The sequence below is a fragment of the Protobothrops mucrosquamatus genome, unplaced genomic scaffold (assembly GCF_001527695.2).
Source record: "Protobothrops mucrosquamatus isolate PMUCROS unplaced genomic scaffold, P.Mucros_1.0 scaffold_194, whole genome shotgun sequence".
Classification (NCBI taxonomy): Eukaryota; Metazoa; Chordata; class Lepidosauria; order Squamata; family Viperidae; genus Protobothrops; species Protobothrops mucrosquamatus.
The window spans coordinates 34087-46526 of NW_015386270.1; the positions used below are offsets into that span (position 1 = coordinate 34087).

General features: G+C 53.9%; 1 protein-coding gene across 1 annotated transcript in view; it reads left to right on the top strand.

Moving 5' to 3' along the window:
- NEURL4 (neuralized E3 ubiquitin protein ligase 4) overlaps positions 1-12440 on the top strand; it is a 44056-nt gene that overhangs the window by 1661 nt on the left and 29955 nt on the right. The window contains 13 exon segments of the mRNA XM_029285874.1: positions 776-1160; positions 2210-2275; positions 3285-3568; positions 4650-4761; positions 4944-5032; positions 5153-5225; positions 5438-5708; positions 6305-6486; positions 8150-8235; positions 8839-9001; positions 9512-9710; positions 10991-11067; positions 11161-11239. Coding sequence (XP_029141707.1) covers positions 776-1160; positions 2210-2275; positions 3285-3568; positions 4650-4761; positions 4944-5032; positions 5153-5225; positions 5438-5708; positions 6305-6486; positions 8150-8235; positions 8839-9001; positions 9512-9710; positions 10991-11067; positions 11161-11239 — 2066 coding nt within the window.

The following is a 12440-nucleotide window of genomic DNA, read 5'->3' on the forward strand; positions in this document are numbered from 1 at the left end:
GGGGAGTCTTGGGGATGGAGAAGGCGCACTCTGAGAGGGAGGGAGACCCTTGGGGGTCATAGGGGAAAAGACTGGATGAGCAGAACGGGGGGGGGGCTTCAGGAGGAGGACGGGTCCCCAAATGAGGGGGGGGGCTCGGGGATGGAACTGGGCAGCTGCCCTCCCCCTCCTCCCTCGGAAGGGGGCAGAGCCTTGGGATCATGTGGGAGGGGGCTCGAGGCGAGGGGGTCCTCAAAAGAAGGGAGGCCACAGGGGGGGTCTTGGCTGATGGAGCTGGACAGCTGCCCCCCCCCTTTGGGAGGAAAGAGGATACCCCTCCTCTTATTCTCCTCCCTTCCCCCAGCCCCCCAACCCCCCCCATTTCTTCCCAACACCTGTCCTTTCCCTTTCCCACTTGTCGCTCTCTTCAGACTGCAAAAGGGGGGGGGCAAAAAAAGAGACCACTAGGGACCCCCACTCAGAAAACACTCCCAGGACCCAGGCTGGCTTTCTGAGACCCCCCCCCCCGACCCAGACTGGGGGTTTTCAGAAAGCTTGACCCGCCTCCCCAGAATTCCCCAGAACTGCCTTTTAGCAGGAATCCGATGGGTCTCAGTTTCTCCCTGAGCCCCATTTGCGGGTACCGAGTGCGAATCACACTTTTTAAAAGATTTTATTTTAAGAGACTGGTCTGAGACGGTAAAGGCCCTCCTGCTGGAGCAGGGGGCTGGACTAGAAGACCTCCGAGGCCCCTTCCGGCTTCTATTCCGTTCTGTTCTGTTCCCGTTTCCCTCAGGTCAACTCCTGGAGCGGCTCCCTGGAGATCGGGGTGACCGCCCTGGACCCCAACCACCTGGACTTCCCCAGCAGTGCCACCGGCCTCAAGGGGGGCTCCTGGATCATTTCCGGCTGCTCCGTCCTGCGCGACGGACGCTCCATCCTGGAGGAATACGGGCAGGACTTGGACCAGCTGGGCGAAGGCGACCGGGTGGGCGTCCAGCGGACGGACGGCGGGGAGCTGCGCCTCTGGGTCAACGGGCAGGACTGCGGCGTGGCGGCCACCGGCATCCCTCCCCGGGTCTGGGCCGTGGTCGACCTCTACGGCAAGTGCACCCAGATCACGGTGGTGCCGGGAAGCCCGGCGGAGGAGGAGGCGGAAGAGGGAGCCTCCCACGATGAAGGTACCCCCCCCCCAAAACGGAGAATTGTTGGGGCAGACAGAAAGATAACCAGGGCAGGTTTAGCACCAGGGGTGGGTGATGGAATACAGAATAAGAGAGTTGCGTTGCTTTTCAAATATTCAAATGTAAAAATTAGAAAACCAATAAAATTTTCTTTAAAAACAAAAGAAGAACAACAGAGTTGGAAGGGATCTCGGAGGTCTTCTAGTCTAACCCCCTGTCCAGGAAGGAGACCCTATTACCTTCCAACAGTGAGAACAATTAAGCAGTGCAACCACCTGCCTCCAGAAGCGGTGAATGCTCCAACACTAGAAGTTGCTAAGAAGAGACTGGACAGCCATTTGTCTGAAATGGTATGGAGTTTCCTGCCAGAGCTGAGGGTTGGACTAGATGACCTCCAAGGTCCCTTCCAACTTTATTATTATTATTATTATTATTATTATTATTATTATTATTATTAGGTATAGGGTTTCCTGCCTGAGCAGGGGGTTGGACTAGATGACCTCCAAGGTCCCTTCCAACTTTACTATTATTATTATTATTATTATTCATTAGACATGAACCTCAGTCAACTGAACATTCAAATTATTACTATTACTATTATTACTGCTACTGCTACTACTATTATTACTATTGCTATTATTATTATTATTATTATTATTATTATTATTATTATTATTATTTATTGGCTACCCCTGGGGGGCTTCCGGGCTGCAGGTGGCTGGGCACACTTTACATCTGAAGGGCAGGAATTGAAAGCGCCCAGCGGGCACCAAGGCAGGCTGAACCATCATCTCCTGCCTGGCACCCAAGAAGAAGTGGGCAATCCTTGTTAGCTGCCCCTTCAGAACCTTGAGCCATGATTCTTGGCCTGTTCCCAGCCATCGTGGCCTGTGTCTGCTCTCAGAAGCATGCCTGACAGCTTTTCCTTCCTCTCCTCCTCCTCTTCCTCCTCCTCCTCCTTCTCCTCCTCCTCCTCCTCCTCCTCCTCCTCCTCCTCCTCCTCCTCCTCCTCCTCCTCCTCCTCCTCCTCTTCGTCCTCTGGGTAGCCCTGGAAGCGCCTTGCAACCAGACCCGGCCGGATAAATTTCCCAACAGCCTGGAATCGGAGAACGGTGAGTTTTCTCTCTCCTGGGTGCAAAAGTCGAGTTCCTCTGGGGAAAATGTCATCATTTGTAGGTGGAAGCGGTGCGCCGGCTGTCTCCCCTGGCGATAGGAAGCGCTGGTTTTCGTTACTGTTTTTATATATATATATTTTCCCCGCCTTTATCTTATCAAGAACTCAAAGAAGCGAATGTAGCTACTACTGCTCCTTCCTGCTCCTTCCCCCCCCCCCCGCAACAACAACCCTGTGGGGTGGGGTGAACTGTGAGAGAGGGATTGCCCAAAGTTACCTAGATAGCTGTCACCTAGCTGGCTTTCAGGGCTAAGGCGGGACTAGAACTCGCCGTCTCCTGGTGATTGGTCCAAAGTCACCCAACTTGCTTTCATGGCTAAGGCAGGACTAGAACTCACCGTCTCCCGATGATTGGCCCAAAGTCACCTAGTTGCCTTTCATGGCTAAGGCGGGACTAGAACTCACCATCTCCTGGTTATTGTGCAAAGTCACCTAGCTGTCTTTCATGATAAGGTAGCACTAGAACTCACCGTCTCCCGGTGATTGGCCCAAAGTCACCCAGCTGCTTTTCATGGCTAAGGCAGGACTAGAACTCACCATCTCCTGGTGATTGGCTCAAAGTCACCCAGCTGGCATTCATGCTTAAGGCGGGACTAGAACTCCCCATCTCCCGGTGATTGGTCCAAAGTCACCTGGCTGCTTTCATGGCTAAGGCGGGACTAGAACTCCCCGTCTCCTGGTGATTGTCCCAAAGTCTCCTAGCTGCCTTTCATGCCTAAGGTGGGACTAGAACTCCCCGTCTCCTGGTGATTGGCCCAAAGTCACCCAGCTGCCTTTCATGGCTAAGGCGGGACTGGAACTCCCCGTCTCCTGGTGATTGGCCCAAAGTCACCCAGCTGCCTTTCATGGCTAAGGCGGGACTAGAATTCACCGTCTCCTGGTGATTGGCTGCTGGGGGTCTCAACTCCATGTGTTGACGTCCGACACAAACATACACCCCCTTGTAGGCTTCTCCAGCATGGAGCTGTCGGAGGTGGTGAGCAACGCCATCCTGTCGGCCTACAACGGCAGCCTGCTGAACGTCAACCTGGGCAGCCCCCCCTCCGACTCGGCCCCCGGCGGAGCCCCCCCCATGACCTCCAACGACGCCCTGCTCTTCCACGAGAAGTGCGGCACCCTGATCAAGCTGAGTAACAACAACAAGACGGCCGAGAGGCGCCGGCCGCTGGACGAGTTCAACAACGGGGTGGTCATGACCAACCGCCCGCTGCGGGACAACGAGATGTTTGAGGTAAGGGGGCTCCCGGGCCCCTCCCCCCCAGAAAAAACGAGGCCTCCCCAAATCTCCAGCAACCCCCCCAAAAAACGAAGGAGCCTTTTAGAGCATTTTTTTCTCAACCTGGGCAACTTTACGACCTCTGGACTTCAACTCCCAGAATTCCCCAGCCAGCTAAGCTTGTTTTCGTGCCTAAGGCGGGACTAGATCTCACCGTCTCCTGGTGATTGGCCCAAAGTCGCCCAGCTGGCTTTCCTGCTGAAGGTGGGACTAAAACTCAGTGTCTCCTGTGATTGGCCCAAATTCACTCAGCTGACTTTCCTGCCTAAGGTGGGACTAGAACTCAGCGCCGCCTGGTGATCGGCCCAAAGTCACCCAGACGGCTTTCCCACCTAAAGTGAGACTAGAACTCCCCGTCTCCTGGTTATTGACCCAAAGTCACCCAGCCTCCTTTCATGGCTAAGGTGGGACTAGAACTCACCGTCGCCTGGTGGTTGATCCAAAGTCACCCAGCCTCCTTTCATGCCTAAGGCAGGACTGGAACTCACCGCCTCCTGGTTGTTGACCCAAAGTCCCTTAGCTGACTTTCCTATCTAAGCCTGGACTAGAACTCACCGTCGCCTGGTGGTTGATCCAAAGTCACCCAGCCTCCTTTCATGCCTAAGGCAGGACTAGAACTCACCACCTCCTGGTTGTTGACCCAAAGTCCCTTAGCTGACTTTCTTGTGTAAGCCTGGACTAGAACTCACCGTCGCCTGGTGACTGACCCAAAATCAGCCAGTCAGCTTTCCTGGCTAAGGCGGGACTAGAACTCACCGCCTCCTGGTGATTGACGCAAAGTCACTCGGCCCGCTTTTTTGTCCCAAAGGCGGGACTAGAACTCCCCGGCACCTGCTTTCCAGCCTGCTGTCTTAACCACTAGACCCAGCTGGACTCAGCTGAGTAGAATCGGTGAATCGACAGCGAATCGAGCAAGGGGAATTCTGGGAGTTGAAGTCCACGACTCGCCAAGATGGAGAGAAAGGCCGTTTTAGAGGGAAAGGGAGCTTCCCGAAAAAAAAAACGGGGAGTTCCAAGCGCCGGTTTCCCTCCCCAGATCCGCATCGACAAGCTGGTGGACAAGTGGTCGGGCTCCATCGAAATCGGGGTCACCACCCACAACCCCAACAACCTGGAGTACCCCGCCACCATGACGAACCTGCGCTCAGGTGACTTCCCCACTCGTGCGTATCCAGGGCGGGCGAGGGGGATTCCTGACCACCTTTTGGGGGGGGCGGGGAGGGTCTGGGGGGGGTCTCCGTCGGGGAGAGGGCCCGGGGGAGGGGAGTCACAGCAGCCGGCCCTTGTCCCCGCTCAGTTCTTCTTGTCATGCTCCACTCAACCCACGAAGGCACCATCATGATGAGCGGCTGCGGCATCCTGACCAACGGCAAAGGGACACGGCGGGAATACTGCGAGTTCAGCCTGGATGAGTTGCAGGTGAGCGGAAAGGCCCTCTTCCCCTTCTCCTCTTCCCCTCCCCTTTTCGGACAACCCTCCCCCCCCCACACGCATTTCCCGCGCAGGAACACCCCACCCTGCTTTGTCTGCCTCCCGCAGGAAGGCGACCACATCGGCTTGACCCGGAAGTCGAGCAACGCTCTCCATTTTTACATCAACGGCATCGACCAAGGTGGGCACCGTCCTAGGGGGGGGAGCGTGTGTGTGTGAAACCCTGCGGGCCTTTTCGGGATTCACAGACCCGGGGAGAGGAGGAGGAGGGGGCGCTACGTTCCTCGACTTACGACGTTTCGGCCCCAAACCAGCCTCGGCTTCCCGTAGTCAAGAATTGACTTTAACTGTTGGGGAGTCCCGTGACCGGGCGGGTGTTCCCTCTCTTGACAGGCGTGGCCACCACCCTCACCCCCTTGGTGGTCTACGGCGTGGTGGACCTCTACGGCATGGCGGTGAAGGTCACCATCGTGCACAACCACAACCACAGCGACCGCCTGCGGCGCAACAACGCCATCATGCGGGCGCTCTCGCCCGACGTGGGCCGGCGGGCCATCGACGCCGGAGGGGGCACCGAGCCAGAACCGGAGCGTCTCCTCTTCCACCCAAACTGTGGCCAGAAGGCAGCCATCATCAACGAAGGACGGACGGCCCTGCGGCCTCAGTACGTACCTTTGTCCCTGGCTCTATTTCATCAGGATTTAATTATTAAATTTATGGGCCACCCCGCCTTGCTCAGTTGTAACCATGAGGACTAGGAAGATCCCAGCTGCTCCGCCTTCAGGAGGGTTGCCAAGCCGTAAAAAAGCACCCACAGCTGTGGCTAAGCAAGAAAGAACGGAAGGAAGCGAGAAGGGGACGGGGTTATGGTGGGGAAAGAATGTTGTGTGAACTAAATTGGTGTCTAAAGCACATTTGTGTCCAACCTTGGCACCTCTTAAGACTTGTGGACTTCAACTCCCAGAATTCCCCAGCCAGCAAGAGTTTACCGGAACTGATCCCGGAGGGGAGAAGTACAAATGTGGCTAGGCTCCTTACTGCACATTGTCGCGTTTTTTCGACAGGGTAACTGGCTTAATTCAGGTTGTCCTTGACCTACAACCACAATTTTGAGTCCAAAATTTCTGTTGTTAAGTGTTTTGGTCTCAACTGTGGCCGTAAATCAAGGATCACCTGTGGCTTCTCCGGTCCACCTGTTGGACCTTGTCTGGAGACGACCTGTAAAAGGAGAATTCTGCCCTTCCCTCCCTGTCCATCTAGTGCCACCGACGACTTTAACCACGGCGTGGTCCTCAGCAACCGACCGCTGCGGAACGGCGAGGTCTTCCAGGTGAGAATTGACAAGATGGTGGACAAGTGGGCCGGCTCCATCGAGATTGGCGTCACCACCCACAACCCCACCTACCTGCAGCTGCCCTCCACGATGACCAACCTGCGGTCAGGTGAGAACTAGGACCTCAATATCTTGGACGGGCGTGTCGAAGTTTGGCAACTTTTAAGACCTGTGGATTAATCTTAATTAATTAATTAACCTTAAATATTCAGACCCCCTCGGAGCAGAGTTTAGAGTTAGCTTACATGAAAGGGGCTAAAATTTTGGCCAAACCAACATTCAGGGCTTCCTGCCTGGAAATAGAAGTGGCTTACATCCTCTGTTTTTTTTTCACCTGATCTCAGAGAGGGATTAACCACGATATGGGAGAGGAGTCAAGCAGGGAAATAGTCTGGAATCTCTACATAGCTGCAAGAGAGCTAGGTCTGATCCCCCTTGAGTGAATTGAATCCAGGTTAGGCAACTTTAAGACCTGTGGACTTCAACTCCCAGAATTCCCCAGCCAGCCATGATGTCCCTTGGACATCCCCTTTCAGCTGCTGATTTTTCTAGACTAAAGAAAAAATGAGTTCATTTCAGAGGTGTTGCCCAAACCCCATAATTCTTTGGGCTTTTGTATGACACTGCTAAAATGCTCTTTACAAAAGGGGTCACCAGAATCTGTACCTGATATTCTGCTGGGTCCCATCATCTGGAACCAATCAAGTGCCTTCACTGACTGTGTGGTTGTTACCACAGGGTGGGGAGGTTTTGACAGTAGAGATTAAACTGCAGTTTTTTAACTCTGGGTTTTTAATATAGTACACCACCTGGAGTCACTGTGTGTGAATTGGACAGGTATATAAATCTGTTTAATAATAATAATATACCAGCTTTTTGGGAAGGACTCGATAGGTGAATAAAAATGCCAAATCCAATCTGGACACCTGACTGGCTGTGCAACCAGCCATAATAAAACCAAAACATCTGGACCACCACTTGAACACCATTGGCATTGACAAAATCTCATTGGTCAGTTGCAAAAGGCAGCTTGACTCAGAATGGCATTGACAAAATCCCATCGGTCAATTGCAAAGGGCAGTTTCACTTAGAGTAGTATTGACAGAATCCCTCTCTGTCAATTGCAAAGGGCAGCTTGACTCAGAGTGGCATTGACAGAATCCCTCTCTGTCAATTGCAAAGGGCAGCTTGACTTAGAGCGATATTGACAGATCCTTCTCTGTCAATTGCAAAGGGCAGTTTAACTCAGAGTGGCATTGACAACCTTCCTGTCTGTCAATTGCAAAGGACAGTTTGACTCAGAGTGGCATTGACCAACTCCCTGTCAGTTGCAGAAGGCCATTGTAATCAGGGCGGCATTGACAGAATCCCCATCGGTCAATTGCAAAAGGCAGCTATGCTTGGAACCGCCTCCATCCTACCAGGAGACCTTTAACCCCACCGAACATCCACATCTGCCTCTCCCAGGTCATTGGGAAGAACTCCAGAGGTAGATTGAAATGCCAAATCCAGTCAAAAACATATGGCAGCCTGTGCAACGAACTGGAATAATAATCATCATCGTCCCCGATAACATTTTTTATTCTTTTTCCTGCCGCTTTCCTTCATTCCTTGACGACCCTCCGTGGTCGCCAACGTTTGATGGGTGGGGAGTAAACCTGAACAGCCAGCTTGAGAGAGGAAGGAACAACTGGGTGGTCTTGCAAAAAGCTGTTCTGCTCCCTCGCCTGGCTGATGTGGGGTTGGTGCCCCTCCATGCCGTTCTCTTGCAGGGACCTGGATGATGACCGGGAACGGAGTGATGCATAACGGTACGACCATCCTGGATGAATACGGCCACAACCTGGATCGCTTGAAGGCAAGCGCAGAGAGGGGCAAAAAAGTTGGTGGGGGGCAGAGGAGAGGGAAACGTGGGGTGGCATTGAATGCAGGATCATAGGACTGTCTTCCAGGAAGAGCTTACGACCTCCCATTTACTGACCAAAGTTACAAAGCCGCTGAAAAAAGTGACCTTCTGACTTTTTCCCACTCAACAACTGTCGCAGCATCCCCACGGTCAACAAAATTGGCGAATGGCTCATATTTACGATGGTGTTGCCCTATCCCGGGGTCGTGTGATCTCATTTTGCGACCTTCCGATAAAGCAAAGTCCATGGGGAAGCCAGATTCATTTAACAACCGTGTTACCCACTTAGCAACCGCAGTGATTCACTTAACAACTGCGGCAAGAGAGGTCATAAAATGGGGCAAGACTCACGACCAATTTCTCATTCAAGAACATAAATTCTGGACTGAACTGTGTCGTAAGTTGAGGACTGCCCCTATTCTGGCCCAGGCTCAAATTGCTAGTCTAAGAAGATTCCTGCGAAAGAGGCATTAAGCAATAAAATAGCCAATCGAACTCTTCGCCTCTGGATCTGCCCTCTCTCAGGCTGTTCCCCTCTCCTCCTCCCCTCCCCAGGCAGGCGACACGGTGGGCGTCGTACGGAAGGAGGACGGAACCCTGCATTTCTTTGTCAACGGCGTGGCGCAGGGCCCAGCCGCCTGGAACGTCCCGCCGAATATCTACGCCGTGGCCGATCTCTACGGTCAAGCTGCCCAAGCCACGATCATGGATGACACAGGTAACAGACACGGAGACCACGTGGGACCGGAGTGGGCTAGGGAAAGGGGTTGAGACAGGAACAAGGAACGTGGCTTATTTTGAAACCCAGGAGGTCAGGAAAGGTCAGAAGTTGGTTTACGAGTCAAGAAGGAGAAATTTCCCGACAGTGAGAACAATTAATCAGTGGAACAGCTTGCCACCAGAAGTTGTGGGTGCCTCATCACTGGAGGCTTTTAAGAAGAGACTGGACAACCACTTGTCTGAAATGGTATAGGCCTATACCATTTCAGACAAATGGCTGTCCAGTCTCTTCTTAAAATTAACTATTTAAATATTTACTAACTCCACCAGGTTCTCTCGCTGTTCTGTTTCTCACAGGCCAGCTTTTGAGTTGAGCAGTGCGCCCGTTGACTCTCGGCTGGGTTCAGGGTGACCTTCGGATGTGTGTGTGTGTGTGTGTGAATGGGGTGGTCTTTAAGAGGGGGACTCTTAAAGAGTGGAGGGTGATGCCCTACTTGCGTCCTCCCAGATCTCCTTCCGCTTCCCGACGATCTCTCGGAGGGAAACAACCAGCTGTCCCCTAGCAGCCCGTCCTCCGTGGCTTCGGGCAGCGACCTGCGTTTCCACCACCTCCACGGGAACAACGCCGTCATCACCAACGGGGGGCGCACGGCTTTGCGCCAGAACTGCCGCAGCGAATTCAACGATGCCATCGTCATCTCCAACCGGTCAGTGAACGGGGGGGAGGGGACACGCGGTGACGGACGAAGGGTCGAGGCTTTCCGAAAGGGATCGATTTACGACCCACCATTCAGCCCGAAATTTAGCGGGACGGTTGTTAAGCGAGTTTTGTCCCCCGCTTTACGACCTTTCTCGACGCGGCAAAGTCCAGCGAATCGCTGCAGCTGTTGAGTAAGTCCCAGGGTGGTTCGGGGACTCCGGTTTCCCCCCCATTGACTTTGCTCGTCAGAAAGGGATCGCATCACACACACACACACACACACACACACACACACAGCCTGGGGACACGGCGCCCGTCGTAAATAGGAGTCGGTTGCCAAGCTTCTGAACTTTGATGGTGGGACCACGGGGGGTCATAAGGGTGAAAAGCGGTCCCCAGTCACTTTTTTCAGCGCTGTTCTAACTTCAGCCCGTCGCTAAATGGACAGTTGTAAGGCGAGGGGTGGCTGCGTTGGAATGCCCAAGCTTTGAATGAGAGGAAGTGTCATAGAGGTGTCTGTGGCTTCAGAGGAAGGTGGGGAAGAGCAGGCCGAGGCAGGCCCGGGCCCTTCAGGAGTGGGACAGGAGGAACAGGAGAGGCAGAGTTCAGGCGATGAATAAGGGCCACCCCCTCCTGATCTTAGAGCACGGAGAGTGGAGAGAAGGAGGGAACAACGCAGGCAGGCTCAACTACTCGGGAGGAGAGCGTCCCGCCCCTCTCCACAAGGCCCACCTGGAGACTGAAATTTAAGGAGACGCTGTGGGGAGAGGCATTTGTCGGGAACAAATGCTGATTCATTGGAGTTTTGTGTGTGTGTGTTGTTGCTGATCTCTTGTTCTGTGACTTCTGCTTGGAAACCCGGAAACTCTGACCATTGGACTGGCTGACCACATTGCTTGGATGTTTAAAGATCTCGGACGGTATTTGGGCATCCCTTTTGAAACTGCGCAGGCACAGACTCGTTGGGTTTATGGTGTATGTGTCATTCCTTGTTATCTCCGTGGCCTTGAGTAAATTCCTCTCCTAATCAGACTGTGTGTGAAACTACTTGCAGCCAGAGGCGGCTGAAGGGGTGTGTGTGTCTTCCTGTGTTTGGAGGCTGGCCAGAAACGTGGGAGCATTTGGGGGGAATTTGGAGCAATTAAAGGGTGGTTTGGATTGCCAGCTGACTGCATTGCCTGGGTGCTGTGCCCTGGAAGGAACAGGCGGTGATCAATTCAACGACCGTAACCGAGGCCAGGATTACAGTCGTTGAGACGGCTTTCATCGCAATCTTTGATTCCACAGCCCCCTACGCGACGGCGAACTCTTTGAGATCGTCATCCAGAAGATGGTGGATCGGTGGTCTGGCTCCATCGAAGCAGGTGAGGAAGGGGTGAAAGAAATTTGGGGGGTGGGAAACGGAGGCGCAGAGGGACGGCCCTCCGTAGTGCTTTTGGTGTTCTCCTTCCGTGTAGGAGTCACCGCCATCCGTCCAGAGGACCTGGAGTTTCCCAATACAATGACGGACATTGACTACGATACCTGGATGCTCAGGTAAGTACGGGGCGGGGGGGTTGTCAAAGAGCTGATCGGATAAGGAGACCAAATTTGGTCTAGTGGGGAAGGTTGCAGGCTAGAAAACCGGAGACGGGGAGTTGTAGTCCCGCTGTAGGTCTTCAAGTCAGCTGGGTGACTTTGGGCCAATCCCCAGGAGACGGTGAGTTCTAGTGATGCCGCGGAAGTGATGTCCCGGTGCCTGGAGGCCGTGCAAGTCTGGATGGGGAGGAACAGGCTTCGACTCAACCCGTCCAAGACCGAGTGGCTGTGGTTTCCGGCGTCACGACATAGCCAGTTGGCTCCATCTCTGGCTATCGGGGGCGAGTCATTAGCCCCCGCGGAGAGGGCCCGCAACCTGGGCGTCCGCCTGGATGCTCGGCTGTCTTTAGACGATCATGTGACGGCCGTGGCCAGGGGGGCTTTTCATCAGGCTCGCCTGATACGCCAGTTACGCCCCTTTCTGGATCGTGACGCTCTACACACAGTCACTCAAGCCCTCGTTTTCCACCTGGACTATTGCAACGCTCTCTACATGGGGCTCCCCTTGAGGTGCACCTGGAGGCTCCAGCTAGTTCAGAATGCGGCCGCGCGGGGGATTTTGGGGGCCTCTAGATACTCCCATGTAGCACCTCTCCTGCGCGAGCTGCACTGGCTGCCGGTGGCCTTCCGGGTGCGCTTCAAGGTGTTAGTAACAACCTTTAAAGCGCTCCGTGGCAATGGACCTAGGTATTTGCAAGACCGCCTCCTACCACATACCTCCCTTCGACCAGTCCGCTCCCACAGAGAGGGCCTTCTTAGGGTACCGTCGGCCAGACAATGCCGGCTGGCGACCCCCAGGGGGAGAGCCTTCTCTGTGGCAGCTCCTGCCCTCTGGAATGACCTACCCCCCGACCTACGTACAGTTGCGGACCTGCGCCTCTTCCGCCGAGCCTTGAAAACCCATCTATTCCATGCGGCCGGCCTGGCGTAGTTTTGATTGGGTTTTGGTAGGGGTTTTTATAGGGGGTATTTTAGAGCAGGCTTTTTATTTAATATTTATTGTGATTTTTATTATCGCCTGTTCACCGCCCTGAGTCCCGTAAGGGAGATAGGGCGGTATATAAATTTAAATAATAAATAAATAAATAAATAGTCCTGCCTTAGGCATCAAGGGTGGCTAAGTGAGTTTGGGCCAATCACCAGGAGACGGTGAGTTCTA